Source organism: Balaenoptera borealis (genome assembly GCF_965194805.1).
Source record: "Balaenoptera borealis genome assembly, chromosome: 12".
In the NCBI taxonomy this organism is placed as follows: Eukaryota; Metazoa; Chordata; class Mammalia; order Artiodactyla; family Balaenopteridae; genus Balaenoptera; species Balaenoptera borealis.
In genome coordinates, this window is record NC_138869.1 from 55,849,567 (window position 1) to 55,870,234 (window position 20,668).

At 38.9% G+C, this 20,668-nt stretch overlaps 1 protein-coding gene across 27 annotated transcripts in view; it reads left to right on the top strand.

Annotated features, from left to right (window-relative positions):
- Window positions 1-4,169: 4,169 nt before the first annotated feature.
- CLASP2 (cytoplasmic linker associated protein 2) overlaps window positions 4,170-20,668 on the top strand; it is a 175,116-nt gene continuing 158,617 nt past the window's right edge. For 20 of the 27 annotated variants that reach the window (XM_082348330.1, XM_082348307.1, XM_082348333.1 and 17 more), the window contains exons 1-2: window positions 4,171-4,678; window positions 18,457-18,535. In XM_082348330.1, the coding sequence (XP_082204456.1) occupies window positions 4,484-4,678; window positions 18,457-18,535 (274 nt within the window). In that variant the 5' untranslated portion in view covers window positions 4,171-4,483. Of the gene's footprint in view, window positions 4,679-18,456; window positions 18,536-20,668 lie in introns of all 27 variants that reach the window. The other 7 variants (XM_082348313.1, XM_082348314.1, XM_082348312.1 and 4 more) reach the window with 2 other exon arrangements.

Genomic DNA, 20,668 nt, shown 5'->3' on the forward strand with positions numbered 1-20,668 from the left:
TGTGTCTCCTTGCTCTTTTCTTTTTAACAGCAGTTCAGAGAAAAGCAGGTTCTCAGTGGAAATACTATATGGATATTCAAAGAAAGACTGTGTTATATTGATACAAGGAGTGTTATTATTTTGGTAGTAAATTCCAAACTTTTCTGTTTGTTTGTTTTCTTTTCTTTAAAATTATCTATTTGGGAGAAGCCAGACATCCTGTGTTTAAATCATGAATCTGAAATCATGAGTGAGGCTGGAGACTTAACCTCTGAGCCTTAGTTTTCTCATCTTTAAAATGGGGATGTAATACCTTCCACATAGTGTTGCTTGGAGGATTAAAAGACCTAACATGTGTCAAGCTGAGCTCTTCAGGCAACGGCGTTTGTGAAGCCCAGTTCTCATTGGACCCACGCCTTCTTCCTTCATGAGCTGCTATTTTCATTTCCTGTTCTATTTGTCTCTCTGACAACTTGGGCATCGTCAGATATCTGTCTGCCAAGATTCCTAAATTGTGTGCTCAGGTACCCCAGGGTGCTGCCATAAACTCAACAAGAGCCTTCCAGGATAGCTTGAATTTTAAAGGGAAACGGTGATATTTGGCATCTGTCCGTCATGGAGTGAACTACTAGCTCCAAGGAGTTAGAAGTTTCAACATTAGATTGTGGTACATTTCTTTCATTGATGCCATTTTTGCAAGGCTGTGTTTTCTGTGGTTGCTGTGATAAAAAGCCAGTGCTACATGAGAAGCAATGTACCACAGGCAGTGTCCAGTCTGATTCCCAGGTTTGAGAAATTGTGCAGTGTACCAACAGGTGCAGATATCTCATAAGTAAGTGCGCTTATTTAAGAACGAAATGAAAACGCACTTTTTTTTTCAAATGCCTACTAAGATGTTAGGATGTGAATACTTATTGTTTGGCTCTTACTATTCAGTAGATGTATTTCTTAGGTGTTTCTTTTGGTCTAAGGTTCTGTGAAAAATCACTGATACTAAAGTGCTGTGAACTAGAAGGCTTGAGAACTTTCTGTTCTAACGATATTTAACTGAGGACAGACAACAGTGCTATAGAGAAATAAGTAGATTTTGTGGTAGGTATGTAATGATAATAACTGTTAAATTTAAATAGTCAAGACTACATCTTGTAGATAAACATGTTATTCCTCAAAAAAACACTTTAAAAAAATTTTATTGAAGTATAGTTGACTTACAATGTTGTGTTTAATTTCTGCTATACAGCAAAGTGACTCAGTTATACATATATATATTCTTTTTCATATTCTCTTCCATTATGGGTTATCACAGAATGTTGAATATCACAGAATGTTGAATCATGTGCTATTACAGTAGAACCTTGTTGTTTATCCATTCTATATATGATAGTTTGCATCTGCTAATTCCAAACTCCCAGTCCTTCCCTCCTCCACCCTCCCCTCCCCCTTGGTAACCACAAGTCTGTTCTCTATATCTGTAAGTCTGTTTCTGTTTCGTAGATATGTTCGTGTCTTATTTTAGATTCCACATATAAGTGATATCATGTGGTATTTCTCTTTCTCTTTCTGGCTTACTTTGCTTAGTATGATCATCTCTAGGTCCATCCATGTTGCTGCAAAGGGCAGTATTTCATTCTTTTTAATGGGTGTGTAATATTCCATTGTATATACATATGTACCACATCTTCTTTATCCATTCATCTGTCAATGGACATTAAGGTTGTTTCCACATCTTGGCTGTTGTAAATAGTGCTGCTATGTACATAGGGGTGCATGTATCTTTTCTAATTATAGTTTTGTCTGGGTATATGCCCAGGAGTGGGATTGCTGGATCATATGAAAAAAATCACTTCTTTAATTAGCTAATTCCTATATATTCTCAAAACTCAATTTATACATAAACCTCTCCAGGAAGCCTTCCCTGGTTTACACCTGTCCCACCCCCATTCTCAGTGCCATCTAGATAAGAAGCCTCTCATATAGGCTTCCAAATACCTTCTGCTTACCCCATCCTTGCATCCTGGGAATGTTGATTTTCTTGTCTGTACTTAGGTTTGTTGTGGGTAGAGACCAGATCTAAATGAACTTTGTATCTGTGGACCCTGGCACAGTGTGTAGCACATAACAAGCTTTCAGAAGATATTTGTCGATGAATTAATGAAACACACAGAGGGTATTGCATAGGTAATAGTAACCAGTGTTACTAAACATTTCATAGGTACTTCCAACGTTACTCAAATGCCATAATATTATTTTATAACGTGAAGACTATTTAGTTATCAACTTAAAGACCTTGAGTTACACAAGTTCAGAAAGGTGAATGGAGACAACAGAGGGCTTAGGGCAGCAGTAACTTTTGGTCACAGACACAGGTAGGGCTGAATCTAGAATCCAGAGCCTCCTATATTTTTTTTTTTTTCTATACCACATACTGCACCTGGTCCCTGGCAATTAGGAAACACACTTCTTTGGATTGAACCCTTTTTTTAATATTCTTCTGTAACCCTTATGAACAGAACCTTTAGACACTCAAGGAACAGTTACTACAGTTTACTTGATTGAGGCCTAATTGCAGGGAGATTACAGTCAATTAAAGATGGAAGAAACTTTACATCACAATACAAAGAGAAACAGAGAAATATAGAAAAAAACCTCAGAGTAAACACAGAAGAGAGGTTTCTTTGAATTTGGAGAGTGTGTTATTATTGTTTTTGTTGTTATTATTTTGTTACTGTGAACATTTCAAGCATTTCATTACATTCATTCACTTGTTCAACTTAAATTGATTGAGTGCCCATTATTTGCCCAGCACCATCCAAGGAAAAACACAAATGATCTTGGAGCTTTCTGTGTAATAGAGGAGACAGATACATAAAATAATTATTAAATTGTGGCTGGAAATAATTGGCAAGAAGCTAAACACAATGTGCATTTATTTTTTTTAATTTTTATTTATTTATTTATTTATTTATTTATTTATTTTAGGCCACACCGCAGGGCATGTGGGGTCTTAGTTCCCTGACTAAGGATCAAACCAGCACCTCCTGCAGGGGAAGCACAGAGTCCTAACCACTGGACTGCCAGAGAAGTCCCCAGTGTGCATATAGAATGTATTATAGACCAGTTTACACACACTAAAATGGCTAAAACTAATTACCCCAACCATACCAAATATTGTGGAGGATGTGGAGCAACTGGAACTTCCGAGTACTTCTGGTGGCAGTGTAATACGGTCCAGCCACTTTGGAAAAGTATGGCAGTTTCTTCTAAAGTTAAACATACACTTCTCATATGACCTAGTAATTTCAGTCCTTGGTATTTACCCAAGAGAAATGAAACCCTGTCTCTGCACAATGACTTGTACACTAATGGTTATAGCTGGTTACAGCTGGAAAATTGAAAAATGAAACAACTCAACTGTCTATAAACAGGTGACCGGGTCACGAACTGTGGTTCTTCCATATATGGAATACTACTCAGCAATAAAAAGGGATTACTGACACACCAACAGCACTGGATCAGACTTAAAACATATGCTAAAGAAAGAAAGAAGTCTGAGTCAATAAGAGTACAAACTGCGTGAAGTCACGTGAAATTAAAGAACAGGGAAACCTATGCTACAGTGATAGAAATCCGATTAGAAATGCTTGGCAAGGCAGTGGTTATTGACCGGGATGTTCCTCCAACTTCCTAGGGTGATGAAAACGTGCTCCAACTTCTTTAGGATGGTAGCTCTTCACATTGGTGAATACATTTGCCAAAGCACATGGACTTAACACTTAAAATCTGAGCATTTTACTCTGCAAATTAAACCTTAGTAAAAAAAAAAAAAGCATCACATGGTGACCCAACCAGAAGCAGGGGTCATGGTGTTTGTTGTTTTTTTTTAAAATAAGGAAGTGTATTCTACAAAGTAAAACAACAACCACCACCACCACAAAGCAAACCCAAAAAACCGGGAGTGGGGCTGGGAAAGTGGAATTCCAAGCACCAGAAACTTTCCCAAGTATTGGTTTCAAGTGGAGGAAAACCTGGAAGTGTCCTCGATTTTACAGGGCGAGGGCAGGCTGCTGAGATGGCGGATTGCAGAGAACTGTCGGCTTCCCGGGGGGGCCAACACAGTCCGACCCCAATTCCCCGCAGAGGTCCCACTGTCCCCAAGGGTTCCCGCCCCCGCCTCCGCCCCCGCCTACGCCTCCGCCCCCGCCTCCTCCGCGAAGCTAGAGTCCGGACAGGCGGACAGGCGGTCGCCCGCCGGCGTCGCGCTGACGTCACGCGCGCGCTGACGTCGCCGGCGGCCGCGGCCTCTGAAGCGGGTTGGGGCGCGGGGGGCGCCGAGTTTGACTAGTTTGGGGGCCGATCCGCGCCTGGCGCTGCACCCGCCGCGCCCCGCGAGCCGCGCCTCGGCTGGACCCAGCGCGTCCCTCCCGTTCCCGTGGGGCCCCGCGCTGGCGGCTGGGCGGCGCTCGGCGAAAGTTGGTCCCTCACAGGCGGGCGAGCGGTCGCGGCCATGGAGCCCCGCTGCATGGAGTACTTCAGCGCCCAGGTGCAGCAGAAGGACGTCGGCGGCCGCCTGCAGGTCGGCCAGGAGCTGCTGCTCTACCTCGGCGTCCCCGGCGCCATCCCAGACCTGGAGGAGGACCTGGGCTGTCTGGGCAGGACGGTCGACGCTCTCACCGGCTGGGTGGGCTCGAGCAACTACCGGGTAAGCGGCGGCGGCGCGGCCTGGCTGGGCACGCCCTCCCCCGTCGGCCCTTTAATCACGGATGTGCGAGGCCGGCCGGCCGAGCCCCCGGGGGGGCGCCGGGCACCTCGGAACCGCCTCGCGGACTTGGGGTCCCCCGACGCGCCCCCACCGGGGAGCCTGCCTCTCCGAACTCGAGCCGGAGACCGACTTCCCACCACGACCGACTTTTTCCACAATTGTGAACAGTGACACATTCAGCGATTCCGTGACACCGCACCGTGCGGAGTTCCTTGGCAGTAGGATATAATGCTTCATCACGTATTTTAAAAAATCAATGATCATTTACATGCATAAAAGGTTCGAAGACGTTTTACATTTGTACGTACCTATGTAAACACTACCCAGACCAAGACGTAGGACATGAGGATACAAATTTTAAGTTGAAAGATGTCAAGTTAATCCCTGTTCATTAGTGATTTTTATCCTACTTAATTGCCTGTTTCTTTTTTTCTTATATAGTGTGTGTGTGTGTGTGTGTGTGTGTGTGTCTGGAAGGTTGTGCTTTTCGTGTCTAAGGCATCTTTAGAGCTTAATAGCGTGCCTGATTAAGTTTACTGTTAAATCTAATGAAAAGATGCTGACCTCATGGCATTGTTTATTTGCTTTTCGTTATGGCCGACGGAAGGCAGTTGAATGCTGTCATTTTGTTTTGCCACAGTTGAGAACTGACTCGGATTTGAAACCGTGCCGTAGCAGGTTAGCTGATGCTGACAAAAAATAAAAGGATGAGGTACAGCAAGGAATGAGTGTTTCTGAAGAGCCGGTAGTAGGCAGGTTGTAATGTAGCCAAGTTGGGAGACCAAGTAAATATTCTGTAATCAGCCTGAACTGTGGTTTTTGACAGTAACTTTTCCTTCTAGTCTTCTGGTGGCAGTGTTGCTTTAAAATGTTGGCCCAAACGTCCTGTGGATGAAGTGATTCTTCTTAGTAATAGATACTTAAAACCCAGCGAATAGGCTGTACTTTGAAAGCATTATCATCATGGAGAAGAAAAGCAAACTCTAAAATTATTATGCAGATTTAATGGTGAAACTTATATGAGTTTTGGAAGGGTTTGACTTTTTACAAGAATAATAAACAGTTTGAGAATTAACCACCTCAGTGCTCCATTATATACTATCTCTTTATTATTTTTTAAAACTTTGGGAAAAGTTAATATTTTAGAATATGTCATTACTGTTTAGGGGATTAATCTTATTTCTTTGGAAGAAACAAGCTAAATTTACTTACCCTGTAAGAAGAGCATACACACTCAAGATAGTTGATTTTGTGTTACAGCCTAGGCTGCTGTAGAAAGTCGGCTCTTTGGTAATGCTTGCTGTCCTTCCCAAGTGAAGGTTGATGTGTCACCTCTACGCTGGCTGTGGTTGAATTGGCTTTGGGCCATTTCACTCCTCAGGTGTACCATCAGTGAATGGCAGTTAAGCCGTCCCATCTCTTGAAACATATTTTTGGCTTCTGTGATACCACAGTATCCTGTTTTTTCTTTTTTGTCTCTAAGCACTACTTCTACTCAGTGTTATGTTTTTCCTTTAACTGATCCCTAAGAGTTAGAATCCTTCAGGGATCTGACTCAAATTCTTATCTCTTTACTACACATTCTCTCCATGCTCGAGACAATTTCAGAAATCCTAAGAGAACTCCCACATCCTCACCTACATACTTCCTTGTAGCTGTGCCCATATAACTCTGTCTTCTCTGTTATAGTGAACAAATTATCTGTCTTTCCCACTTCTACCAATTCCCCCACATGGATATGAAGGCATGTGTATCCCATGCCCTCTTGCCTTCTCAAGGACATTAATTCATTAATTCTGATCTCTCCTTGATCATTAGTTCTCTCCTTTCTAATGAATTCTGTAGTATAAGAGCTTTTCTGACATTGTTAGGGAGAGGGCATTCTAATTAGTTTATTTGGGATTTATAAACTAAGTTACCAAGCTAGGTCATCATTTTTTACTCAAGATACAATGAATATTTAAATCTTTTGAAAAAAGTGTATCATGGAATTTTTTGAACAAACATACAAATAGAAATGTACTTAAATTTCAAGTTATGCTGAACAAAATATAGTTTTTATTTGGATTTGATAGTACTTCAGAATTTGAGTTTCTTAATAACAGTGAATTTGAGTGACTATACTTATATGCTGGGTATTATTCCAGATATTGAAGACCCAGCTGTAAACAAGACTAGAAAGGCTTATTCATTCAGCTTCATTTGGATATTAATTGAGGACCTACCATGTGCAGACAATCTTCTGGGCACTTGGGATACAATAGTGAAAAAAAGACAGAAATCCTTGCCTTTGTGTGCTTAGATTCTCATGAGGGCAGAGGAATAAACAAGATAACTAAAATCTGTAGTATGTTAGACGGTGGTAAATGCTTTGGAGAAAAGCAGCGAAGGGAATAGGAGTGTTGGGCAGGATGCAGATGTTGGAATTTTAAATAGCTGGTCATTGAAGACCTCACTGAGAGTGATTTAAAGGAGGGAAGAGTGAGATCACTGCTGTCATGGAGACAGATAGGTATAAAAATTGAATAGTTTCAAGTAACAAGTGTTTGTAAATCAACTGATGTGAAAGACTGAGGGGAAGATGAGACTATTTTGGAAGTAAAGGAAGTGAGGTGAAATTTGAATACAGACAGGAAAGAAATACAGGAATAAAGAATGCCTTTAGGGAGAGGAAACTGCAAATGCAGAGAACCTAGTTCTGTTGAGGAACATAAAGAAGGCCAGCATGGCTAGAGTTTACAAGTGAGGGAGGTGTTCAGAAAGGTGAAGTTGAGGAGGCAGGTAGAAAGAGCTTTGTAGGATTTTATTCTAAATTGGCGGATGTTTTTATGTAGAGGGTTGGCTGCTTTGTGGGCAGTGGACAGTAAAGCAGCAAAAGAAGGAGAGCGATGGTGGCTAAGGCTTGTTTGGTAGCAGTGGCAGTACTGAGAAGTGGAAGATTTGGTATGTGACTTGGTGGTAAAGCCAATAGCACCTCCTCTTGCATTGAATATGAGCATTGAGAGAGAGCAGTTAGGGGTAGTTGCGTTGCTTGAGCACCAATAGAGGGTAGTCTTTACTGAAATGGGGAAGACTGAGAAAACAAGTTGGGTGAAGGAAGTAAAAAGTTAGGTTTGAGAAGGTCGTTTGACATCCAAGTTGAGATGTTAAATGGGTGGTTGGGGTCTTCATCCCAGTGGAGAAATCATAATTGAAGATTAAAAATGTGGGAATAGGTATGTATATTATATAAAATATATATGCTCTGGTGTTTGACTTTGGTAAGGATAGTCCTGTGATTTCATGAGTTCCCAAATTTTAAAATGGTACTACAGCAATAAAGTGTCCCTTATAAAATGCAGTTAAATATGATACCCACCATTTAAAGAGTCCTTAGTGAGTATCAGGCATTGTTTCAAGTGCTTTATTTCCATTATCTCATTTCAATCTTTAAGGTGGCCTTAGAAAGTCAGTACTATTTCCTCATTTTGTAGAAAAGAAGATAAAAGTATCTTGGCATAGGTCCTAGACCTGGTATATTGGTGGAGTACTTAAACCAAGGGAGATCAGGATTTTCCTTTCCTTTTCTGTACTTTTGTAAACCTCTTCAATATCCTAGCATTTGTCAGCTCTACTCTCACTTTATCTATCTGCAACTATAACAAGTTGACTCTAAAAATGGAGAAAACAGTAAGTACCATTTATATTATAACTAGTGCTGGGCTAGTAATGTGCTAGGATTTCAAGTCTTGTAATCCAAAATCACAGCCCTTTTGCCACTTGAAGGATGATACTTTTCAATGTTAGCATCACCTTGATTGTATATCTTATAAGCCATCAATTTGTTACAATATACTATTTTTTAGTTTGAAGTCTATCTGTATATATGGATGTTGTCTCTTCCTTTTACCTGCCATGTAGGAAGAACATCCAGGGTGTTTCTAACTTTTTCCTGTTCGCATTGTCCTTTTGCATTGTCACCTTGTACGTGTGCATGAGAGTTTCTGTAGGGTGGTGATTCTGAACCCTGTCAGATTCAGTGCCTTCTTTTAATGCCCCCTTTACAGTCCTGAAATAAAATTTATAGATAATACTCAATACACATCATTTTTAAAAATCCCAATAATGACCTAACTGTACTCTAAAGGAAAATTACACATAATTTATAATGAGATAAAATGTTTCAATATGTAAATGTGCCAGCCTGACTACCCAGGAAGACATAATGCTAGTCAGATGGCTGCATCAGTACATATTGCTATAAATGCCAATTCAGACCACTACAGGTATGTGGTTGCTCGTTATTCAGACTTCACCAGCGGCATTACTGTTGGTGGTTGTGATATTCTGTGACTATAAATTCTGAACCTTATTTCTTTGACTATACCATCTTAAAGAGATTGACCACCCCATGTGACATCCAATTCATTTAAGTTTTAACCGTCCCATTATCCCTCTTGTCTGAGTTTAAATATCCTAGTCAGTCAGTCACACCCTTACATTCATTTTTAATTCTCTTCTCCCTCCTCACTTTTCCTTTGTGGTTCTCATTTGATAAAATGTAATCCTAGTTAATCGAACCCTACCTACCCTGCACCTGCACCAGTGCAACTGAAGGTGGATGGAGAAAAACACAAAACCTCTAACTGATTTCATTTTAAATTCCTGACATTCAAGTGGGTCCTGTTTGGAGCCTGGCAATCTTCCTATATTTTCTTCGTTCATCCATTCTTTCATCTGTTCCTCTCCCCTCAGACCTATCAGTAGTTCTGCTTCCATCATCAGTTTCAGCTGATGGCCTTGCTTCCTACTTCACTGAGAAAATTGAAGGAACTAGAATTTATTAAGATTCCCACTACTGTATGTACCCACCTTCCAGCATTTATACCCATGGCAGGCTCTCAGTATTTGTAGAATCAGTGAAATTGTGTGAAAGCACACTTGATTTATCTGCTGGCTGCATTCCTGGAAACCTCATATAGTAAAACTGTGTACACACACACAAAAGTGTTAGGCTCTGATAACTTCAAACAGGGCTTTTATTTACTTAAATGACTGGCAGCAGGGCTACCAAGTATAGCCATATACCTTTGGGCTGCAGAGCTGCAGGGAAGAATATTGTGTGTGTCCAATAATTGTTCTTCGTTATGTGTCTAGCAGTGGAAATATTGGGTATATTTCCTGTCTTGTCCCCCTTGCCCTACCTAGAATTTATCAGTATCTTTAAGTTATTTATTTCCCTCCTTTTTTGAGGGAAATAGTTTTTTAATATATTTATATAAAAACCTGATATTTCTCTTCAGGTTTTCAAAATTTGTAAGCCATCATGTTTTATTTGATCTGTGCATACATGTTCACTTGCCAATTATTCTATCCCATTCTTTTACTCATTTTCTTAGATGCTGAGTTAATTTGTGTGTGGAAAAAAAGTCCTGTACACCTACAGTATTTCCTAATGAGAGAAGGAGCATTACAGAAGTATGCTTGTTATGAATAATACATGCCTTTTCTCTGTTGCACCTATGGTGGAAAAAATCTATGACTGTGAATTAAGCTTATGTCCTTCCTAGATTTCAAGAACTCTTGTTGTCAGGCTTTCTAACCTTTACATGGAAAGTTCTTAGTTGTGATTTTTTTTTTTTTTTTTTTTTTGGCCGTACTGCGCGGCGTTCAGGATCTTAGTTCTCCCACCAGGGATCAAACCCTCGCCCCCTGCAGTGGAAGCGCGGATTCTTAACCACTGGACCGCCAAGGAAGTCCCAGTTGTGATTCTTAAATTGGGGGTAATTACTATCGCATGCAATTACTTAGCTCTAGTGTTGGTTGACAACATTTCTGATTTAAATCATTTTGAAGATTAAACATTATATTGAATTAAAACTCTGTCACCAAGATGACAACTTGCATGTGAGTTTATTGATGTCAGATTACTCAAAGATGTTCAACCACTTGTGATTCAGAGGTAAAAAGGGAGTGAGAGAGAGAAAGAAAGAAAGAATAGGAAAATGACCCTAAGGGTTCTGGGACTTCTTGGGGTTAATAAAATTTCATAATTTTTTTCTTTTTTTTGGCCATGCCATGCCGCTTGCAGGATCTTAGTTCCCTGACCAGGAGTTGAATCCAGGCCTTGGCAGTGAAAGTCCCAAGTCCTAATCACTGGACCACCAGGGAATTCCCCATACATTTTTAAAAATTTCAGTTTTGTGGCTTAAAAACACCATACAATTTAAGCTTGGTTGTAGCCCAAAGTTTGCTTTTTGGGGTTTCTGTTTTTCTACCTGTTAAAAGGTATGTTATTTGTGCTTTTATGTATATACATATATATATATATACACACACACACACACATACATATATATACACATACATACATATATATAAAATTTGGCTGTGCCACGAGGCTTACAGGATCTTAGTTCCCCCACCAGGGATCAAACCTGGGCCCTGGCACTGAAAGCGCCGAGTCCTAACCCCTGCACCACCAGGGAATTCCCATATATTATATATTTTAAGTATTTTATTGTTGTATATTTTATATTATATAATATGTTTTATATTTTTGCTTTTATATTTTATATATACATGTTAGAAAGTACATTATTTTTGCTTTTTTTTTAAAGGATCTGAATGGAGGCATTTGAGTTCCTAAGAAATTGGTGAGGAGCAAATTGGAATACTGCTCTAGTTGTTTTTTCTTCTTTTTTCAGGGTTTTAATATTCTACTGAAAGGATCCTTAGCCAAGATGCAGGCTAAGTTGAAAGATGTCTAAATGGAAATTCAAGAAAGTTATTTGTAGCTCCATGGTAAATCTTGATGTTTGCTGTGTCATATTCACTCACCAGATTCTTTAGGAATGTGTTGGCTATTATTGGGTCTTTATTTACTATCTCACGCGAATTTTAGAACCAGCTAGTCAAGTTGCACCAGAAAATTGTGGTTTTTTATTGAGATTACATTGGATGTCATCTTTTGGGGGGAAGACGTGATAGCTTTATAATATTGAATTTGTCATAAATTGCAAATATATTGTTTCATCAGTTAAGTCTTCCTATTAATGTCTCAAAGATATCAATAAGTGCTCTTTAAAAAAAATAGCGTAACCGCAATACTATTATTATACATAAAAAATTCCTTGATATCAAATATCTTGGGTTTAAATTTCCAGTTTTTAAAAATGTAGTACAAATTTTTAAATTAGTTGTTTTAAGAAAAATCAGGATCTGAATAAGGTTCACATGTTGTGATTCATTAATATATTTGTTTTCTATTGCTGCTGTAACAAGTTACCACACACTTTGTATCTTAAAACAAAGTACATTTATTTTCTTACAGTTCTGGAGGTCAGAAGTCAGAAATGGGTTTTATTGGTATAAAATCAAGGTTTCAGCAGGATTGTATTCCTTCTGGCGACCTTAGAGAATTTTCCAGCTTCTAGAAACTGCCTACATTTCTTGGCTTATGGCCTTTTCTTCCATCTTCAAAGCCCTCAGTATCTCATCCTCTGATCTTTCTTTCTGACCACTGCTTCTGTCATCACATCTCCTCTGACTCTGACTGACTCTCCACCCTGTCTCTTATAAGGACTTTTGGGCCCAGGATAATCCCAGGGTAATTTCCCCATCTTAAGATCCTTAACCACATCTTTAAAGGTTTTTTTACCATGTAGTTAATCTTTTCACAGGTCAGGGGATTAGGATGTGAACACATTTGGGAGGCCATTATTCTGCTTACCTCAGTTAACATGTTTATTTGTTTATTTATTTATTTAGGCTGGGTTGCTGCGCATGGGCTTTCTCTAGTTGTGGCGAGCAGGAGCTACTCTTCGTTGCGGTGTGCAGGCTTCTCACTGTGGTGACTTCTCTTGTTGTGGAGCATGGGCTGTAGGCGTGCGGGCTTTAGTAGCTGTGGCATGTGGACTCATTAGTTATAGCTCATGGGCTTAGTTGCTCCGCGACATGTGGACTCTTCCTGAACCAGAGATCAAACCTGTGTCCCCTGCATTGGCAGGTGGGTTCTTAACCACTGCACCACCAGGGAAGTCCTAACATGTTTATTAAGTCTCTTAATCTGTTTCTACCTCAGTGCCTTTTTAAAAAAATTCTTGGCTTTTGTTTGTGGTAGAGTTTCCCACAGTCTGGATTTTGCTGATTTCATTCCTGTGATGTATTCTCTGTATTTCCTATAAATTGGTAGTTGGATCTAAAGTTTGATCAGAATCAGTCTTTTTTTTTTTTTTTTTTGCAAGACTACTTCATAAGTAGTGCTCTTCTTCCACCAGCTGGCATGTAACATTAGGAAGGCACATAAGGTCTTGTTCTGTGACGTTAGCAGCCATTAATGTTCAGTGTTTAGATCTCTTATTCATTAGGGTTTGCAAAATGATATTCTAATTATGTCATTCCTTCATTCATTAGCTGGAATACTTTTATGAAGAGAAACTTCCACTGTTTACTGGTATTTGGTTACCCAGTGGTATAGTTTATATATAAACTATAGTTTATAGTTCGTATGATTCTTTATTTACTAATTGTCAAAATAATGAGGTAAAAATAACTAGTATCCTCCAGTGTTGACCAGATAGTTTTTGTTATCATTATGAACTCTTGCATTTAACTATATCTGATGCATTTCAAGACAATACAGTTATTATTTTTTGTTGTTTTTTTTTTTGCCCACGCTGCACAGCATGTGGGATCTTAGTTCCCCAACCAGAGATCAAACTCGAACCCATGCCCCCTGTAGTGGAAGGGCAGGGTCTTAACCACTGGACTGCCAGAGAAGTCCCCAGTTATTAGCCTTATTAATATCCAAGCTGCTCTATCACATGACCCTAATAATTTTGATAGAGTCTTTGCTATCTGGTATAATGAGATCATATTTTCTGCTCCTGCCCTGGAATCAGCCACTTCTCCAAGAAGCTTTGGTTCCTTTTTGTGGGGAATGGTATGTGGAAACTACAGTGTGGGTGCTAATGGAACTTATTATTACTCATCTGATCATTGTTTCCAGATTTTTTTCACTGCATAGGGTTAGGTTTAATTTAAGGAAAAATATATCGTGAGTTCATACTGATATTCTAATTCATATTCAAGACTGCAGTTTTTACTATTATATATCTTCCATCTATATCTCCTTCTATCAACAGAATTTCTCAAAACATTGACAGTTACTTTTTTGCAGAGTTTCGTTTTTGTCCTTAGGGTATATCCCACCGGAGAGATAATAGTCAAATTGCTGTATTTTAAAGTCACTTGGAATAGTCTTCTGTGTGGTTATGCTACTAATTGAGTATACATTTAGGTTTACTTACTTTATTTGATTTTCAATGAAATTAGTTATTGCTACAAAGAAGGTATATTCAAAATAGTCTGGTTTCTTTCTCTGTTCCTTATAGCCTATTGCCAACCATAAATTTTTTTTTCTGATTATCTTTCCATTGTTGTTATATTTTAAATAAACATTTATAACTAAATCTATTTGTAGTCCCCTTTTTAAAATATACACATGTATTTCTCCAACTTGCTTTTTTCACTTAATATATCTTGGAGAGCATTGCATAGCAGAAGTAGGGTAGCCCTCATTTTTATTTTTAAAGTGTCATAGTACTCTCTGGTGTGGATGTACCATAACTTTTTGAATCTGTCCCATACCACTGATGAATGTTTGGATAGTTTCCAGTCTCTTGCAATAATCTTTGTGTGTCTTCTCATAATTTTGCTGGTATATCTCCGGGGTAGATTCCTAAGTCAGATCTTACTAAGAGTTCATGTTTTTCCTGTTGATTTGAGATACTGCTTTTATCATCTATTAAATTTTGTGTATGAGTGTGTCTATTGGTGCACTTTCAGTTAATTTTTTAAATAGCTTTATTGATATAATTCACATATTATACAGTTCACTCATTTGAAGTGTACAGCTCATTTTTTTTTTAGTATATTTGTAGGTATGCATGACAGTCAGCACAGTTGATTTTAGAACATTTTCATCACCTCAAAAAGAAGTCTGATGTCATTTTTCACAGAACTAGAACAAAAAATTTCACAATTTGTATGGAAATACAAAATACCCCGAATAGCCAAAGCAGTCTTGAGAAAGAACAGTGGAGCTGGAGGAATCAGGCTGCTTGACTTCAGACTATACTACAAAGCCACAGTAATCAAGACAGTATGGTACTGGCACAAAAACAGAACTATAGATCAATGGAACAGGATAGAAAGCCCAGAGATAAACCCACACACATATGGTCACCTTATCTTTGATAAAGGAGGCAAGAATATACAATGGAGAAAAGACAGCCTCTTCAATAAGTGGTGCTGGGAAAACTGGACAGCTACACGTAAAAGAATGAAATTAGAACACTCCCTAACACTGTACACAAAAATAAACTCAAAATGGTTTCAAGACCTAAATGTAAGGCCAGACTCTATAAAACTCTTAGAGGAAAATATAGGCAGAACAGTCTATGACATGCATCACAGCAGGATCCTTTTTGACCCACCTCCTAGAGAAATGGAAATAAAAACAAAAATAAACAAATTGGACTTAATGAAACTTAAAAGCTTTTGCACAGCAAAGGAAACCATAAACAAGACAAAAAGACAACCCCCCGAATGGGAGAAAATATTTGCAAATGAAGCAACTGACAAAGGATTAATTTCCAAATATACAAGCAGCTCATGCAGCTCAATATCAAAAAGCAAACAACCCAATCCAAAAATGGACAGAAGACCTAAATAGACATTTCTCCAAAGGAGATATACAGATTGCCAAAAAACATATGAAAAGATGCTCAACATCACTAATCATTAGAGAAATGCAAATCAAAACTACCATGAAGTATCACCTCACACCAGTCAGAATGGCCATCATAAAAATTCTACAAACAATAAATGCTGGAGAGGGTGTGGAGAAAAGGGAACCCTCTTGCACTGTTGGTGGGACTGTAAATTGATACAGCCACTATGGAAAACAGTATAGAGTTTCCTTAAAGAACTAAAAATAGAACTACCATACGACCCAGCAATCCCACTACTGGGCATATACCCTGAGAAAACCGTAATTCAAAAAGAGTAATGTACCACAATGTTCATTGCAGCTCTATTTACAATAGCCAGGACATGGAAGCAACCTAAGTGTCCATCAACAGATGAATGGATAAAGAAGATGTGGCACATATATACGATGGAATATTACTCAGCCATAAAAGGAAATGAAATTGAGTTATTTGTAGTGAGGCGGATGGACCTAGAGTCTGTCATACAGAGTGAAGTAAGTCAGAAAGAGAAAAACAAATACCGTATGCTAACACATATATATGGAATCTAAAAAACAAACAAAAAAATGGTCATGAAGAACCTAGGGGCAAGACGGGAATACAGACACAGACCTACTAGAGAATGGACTTGAGGATACCAGGAGGGGGAAGGGTAAGATGGGACAAAGTGAGAGAGTGGCATGGACATATATACACTACCAAATGTAAAATAGATAGCTAGTGGGAAGCAGCCACATAGCACAGGGAGATCAGCTTGGTACTTTGTGACCACCTAGAGGGGTGGGATAGGGAGGGTGGGAGGAAGGGAGACGCAAGAGGGAAGAGATATGGGGATATATGTATATGTATAACTGATTCACTTTGTTATAAAGCAGAAACTAACACACCCTTGTAAAGCAGTTATACTCCAATAAAGACATTTAAAAAATTGGTTCTGAAGAACCTAGGGGCAGGACAGGAATAAAGACGCAGACGTAGAGAATGGACTTGAGGACACGGGGAGGAGGAAGGGTAAGCTGGGACGAAGTGAGAGAGTGGCATGGACATATATACACTACCAAATGTTAAATAGATAGCTAGTGGGAAGCAGCACAGGGAGGTCAGCTCGGTGCTTTGTGACCACCTAGAGGGGTGGGATAGGGAGGGTGGGAGGGAGACGCAAGACGGAGGAGATATGGGGATATATGTATATGTATAGCTGATTCACTTTGTTATAAAGCAGAAAGTAACACACCATTGTAAAGCAATTATACTCCAATAAGGATGTTAAAAAAAAAAAGAACCTTGTACCTTTAGCTGTTACCTCCCTATCCCCCACATATGCTAGTCCTAAGTACCACTAATCTACTTTCTATCTATGGATTTGCTTATTCTGGACATTCTTATAAATTGAATCACACAACATGTAGCCATTTGTGTCTGGCTTTTTTACTTATCATAATGTTTTAAGGTTTATCCATGTTGTAGCATGTGTCGGTCATTACTATTTATAGCCAAATCATATTTGATTGAATGCATATACCACATTTTGTTTATTCATTCATCAGTTGATGGACATTTGGGCTTTTCCACCTTCGGGCTGTAATGAATGATGCGTAGTGAACATTGGCATGCAAACATCTGTTTGTATCCTGCTTTAATTCCTTTGGTATATACCTAGGAGTGGAATTATTGGGTCCTCCATGTTTCTGCGTCACACCCTACACTTTAGGCCTTCTCTTTTTTCTCATGCTTCATAGAGGGGTTTTCTTCTTCCCCAGTGGTAGACTGCCGTTGCTTCTTATTCTGTTCTTGCTGGCTGGCTTATGGGTAGTGGGGCTGGTCCAGTTGTTCTCCTGTTCCAGCTTCAGTCTTAGGAACCCTCTGTCCCTGAGTCTTGGGGGTAAGGCTTTATCAGAAATCCTGCCCCTCGTCAGGTGAAACCTTTAATCATCGGAGCCCAGTATGGTTTTCTGCTCCTACTCTTGAAGTAGAAGCCTTTTTTTTTTTTTTCCTTTTCTCTTTACTTAATAGGTATGAGTTTTTACCTCTGTCTAGAGGGTAACAGTGTTGTCTTTCCCTCAGTAGCTTCAAACTTTTGTTTCTTGTAGGACAAGGAAACGGGAAAGGTTTGTGCTTTTCCTGCAGAGGCAGCTGCTCCCTTCCTACGAGACCTGTAACCACCAAGAGACTTTCTCTTATCTCCTACCCTGTCCTCAGTCTTAATTATGAGTGTCCGGTGGAGGTTTGTGGAGAAAGAGCCAGCAAGTGGGTGTGAACTCTCCTTGTGTCTGCAGCTAATAGGGATTCTGTATTTTCATGCTAACCCACACTCAACTATTAACAGTGAGTTGAATATAGCTGAATTCTTTTTACGCACTTGAATCTCAGCTTCATTTTCCATCTGTCCTCTGCCACATGTGACCTACTGCTTACGTCCCATTCTCCTTGGCACCTGTCTTTCCTAAAGATTTCAACCTAGATGATTATTCTACAACCTTAGCTTTCTGATGAATTCAAAATAGTTATGGTTTTGTAGATTATTTGGCTTTTTCTTGTTTATGGTGGGAGTGATGGTTTTTTCCAGTTTCTTCATCCCAGACAGAAGCTAGAATTCCTCTGTAATTAAATGTGCTGTTTTGTTTAACAGTTTCATTTAAGAAACATTTCAACATTACAGTAAAGTGACAGGTATAGTCAGTGAACTCCTGTGTGCCCTTCACCTAATTTACCAGTTATTAATATTTTGCCAAATATGCTATATCACTATCTTCCTGCATTTGCACGTCATCATTATTATTATTATTATTGAACCATTTGAGAATAGGGTGCCTTACCCTCATGACTGTTCACCCTGAATATTTCAGTCTCCTTATTTTTTTAAAAACTTGGTAATATATGAAGATCTTTATATCAGCAGTCACATACTGGTATTAAAATATGCATCAGTAATTTGTATTCATTAAAATTTCTTTCCATCTGTAGGTGTCATTAATGGGATTGGAAATTTTAAGTGCCTTCGTGGACAGACTATCAACACGATTTAAGTCCTATGTAGCAATGGGTAAGTTAACTTTATTTAAAAATTATTATAGGGTTTGACATACTTTTTTCTTATAATTTTTAACAGAATTAGTTCTTTGTAAATGCAAAAATGTAATTTTATACAACCCAGAGATCTGCTACTTAGCATTTTAATTTGCCAAATATAAAAGATTTTAAGCCTATTTAAATAAATATGTTCCTTTTAAGACAAAAACAAACAAAAGCAAACAACTTACCGAATATACTGCTAATAGATTTTTACTTTGTATTTTCAAATTTTTTACTTATCATTTACTTTTTTTAACATATTAATAATTTATAATATAATTCGCAGCACCACTTTTCACTTACCTATGGTGAAGGACCAGTTTTTTCATTGCTAGTCTACTGCAGACCAATATTTTGTAAAATACAATACAAATAAATTACAGCAAAATGAAATGAAAAAAAATACAAGGCTCAGTTTTTTATTGGTAGATTCAACAAGTGTATAATTTACTTTGGTCAGATTGTTTCCAAACCTTGTTTTAGAAAAACTCACAATTTCTTTACCACATGTAGTTTGTAGACTGGTCCTGGGCTGCTGGCCATACTTGAGCAGCACTTAACTTACAGTGTGTTTACAGTCCAGAACGATGTGCTAGTGTAAAGCTCTTTGTATAGTAGTTAGATTGCAAAGTTGGCTTTGACTTATCTTTTAAACCTAAGTGACCTTTGTGTGCCTCTTGGAGTGCTTCAGTGAGTGGATTTGGTCCTATTATGTAGAAATATATCTAGGGGTAACCTCAGATGTTTGTGATTTCTTTTATGGATTAAGTTAATGCCTCATAATGTATCATCACCCTTATTTTCAAATTATCTTTGGTCAGCTTCATGTTCGGTATGCCACTAAATTCTGCCAATTTCTTCTTTTATTTTTATTGTCTGTCTATCCTTTCAGTAGAAGCATCTTAGTGACTTTCTCTATTATTTCCTTTTTAATCAATATCTGGTTCCAATTCAATCTTTGTATGAATATCTTCTGAAAAGATGATTTTTAAGCTGTCAGTCTCCTGCTTAAAATCCTATGATAGATGTTAAAAACTGCTCTGCAAACATGTGTTACTTGCTTATGTATTCTCTTAATGTATTTTGAATCATTGTTAGTAAAACTTCATATTTGTAGCTTGTCTTGAAAAATTGGCCAATGTGGCAACCCTGCTCTTCCATTTCCATGTGTAAATAAAGGCAGAAGCTCTGTCGTAGCTTCATTTTTGTCTGGGTCACAAGCTTTCCAATCCATAAGTCCCTCCCATCTCTTGTTTCCTCATAACTGAGAATTTCGGTTATAATACACAGAGGTTGGAATACTGCAGTTCTTAGGTCTGGTTCATTTTTGGCATTTCTGGTACCTCCCTGACTGTAGGCACCTCTGTTTGTGACCCCTGCCCTGTAGTAGCTCCCTATTATTAGTTGTTACAGACAATATTTTAGACTTGAGAGTAATTCTAGGTACCACGTATCTCACTTATTTTTCAGACACAAGGAGGGCCAGATGGGGTTTGATATACCTACTGACTGCTCATATTGAGGCAGTAGGAGTATTAGGACCAGAACCCTAGTTTGCTGCCTCCCAGGACTGTCCTGTTTTCAAAACTTATTTCTGTTTTTCTGTCCTTGGTGTTTCAGTTCTCTCAGCATGTATGGCTCTTCTCCACCTCAGCAGCCTTATTTATTTGTGATTGTCAGTAAATACTCTCCACTGTTGTTAATCAGAAACTTGCTCACTCTTGTTAGTTCTGGCTTAGCTTGTTTATGCCTCTGCTGTGCTGTTATTTCTTTTTGAAATCCTCTCTTCTTCTCCATGGTCCTTCCTTTTTGGCGTTTTTTTGGATTTTTTTTTTTTTTTTTTATGGCTGTGTTGTGTCTTCTTTGCTGTGTGCAGGCTTTCTCTAGTTGCGGCAAGTGGGGGCTACTCTTCATTGCAGTGCGCTGGCTTCTCATTGCGGTGGCTTCTCTTGTTGCAGAACACAGGCTCTAGGCGCGCGGGCTCAGTAGTTGTGGCTCGTGGGCTCTAGAGCGCAGGCTCAGTAGTTGTGGCGCATGAGTTTAGTTGCTCTGCAGCATGTGGGATCTTCCCGAACCAGGGCTTGAACCTGTGTCCCCTGCATTA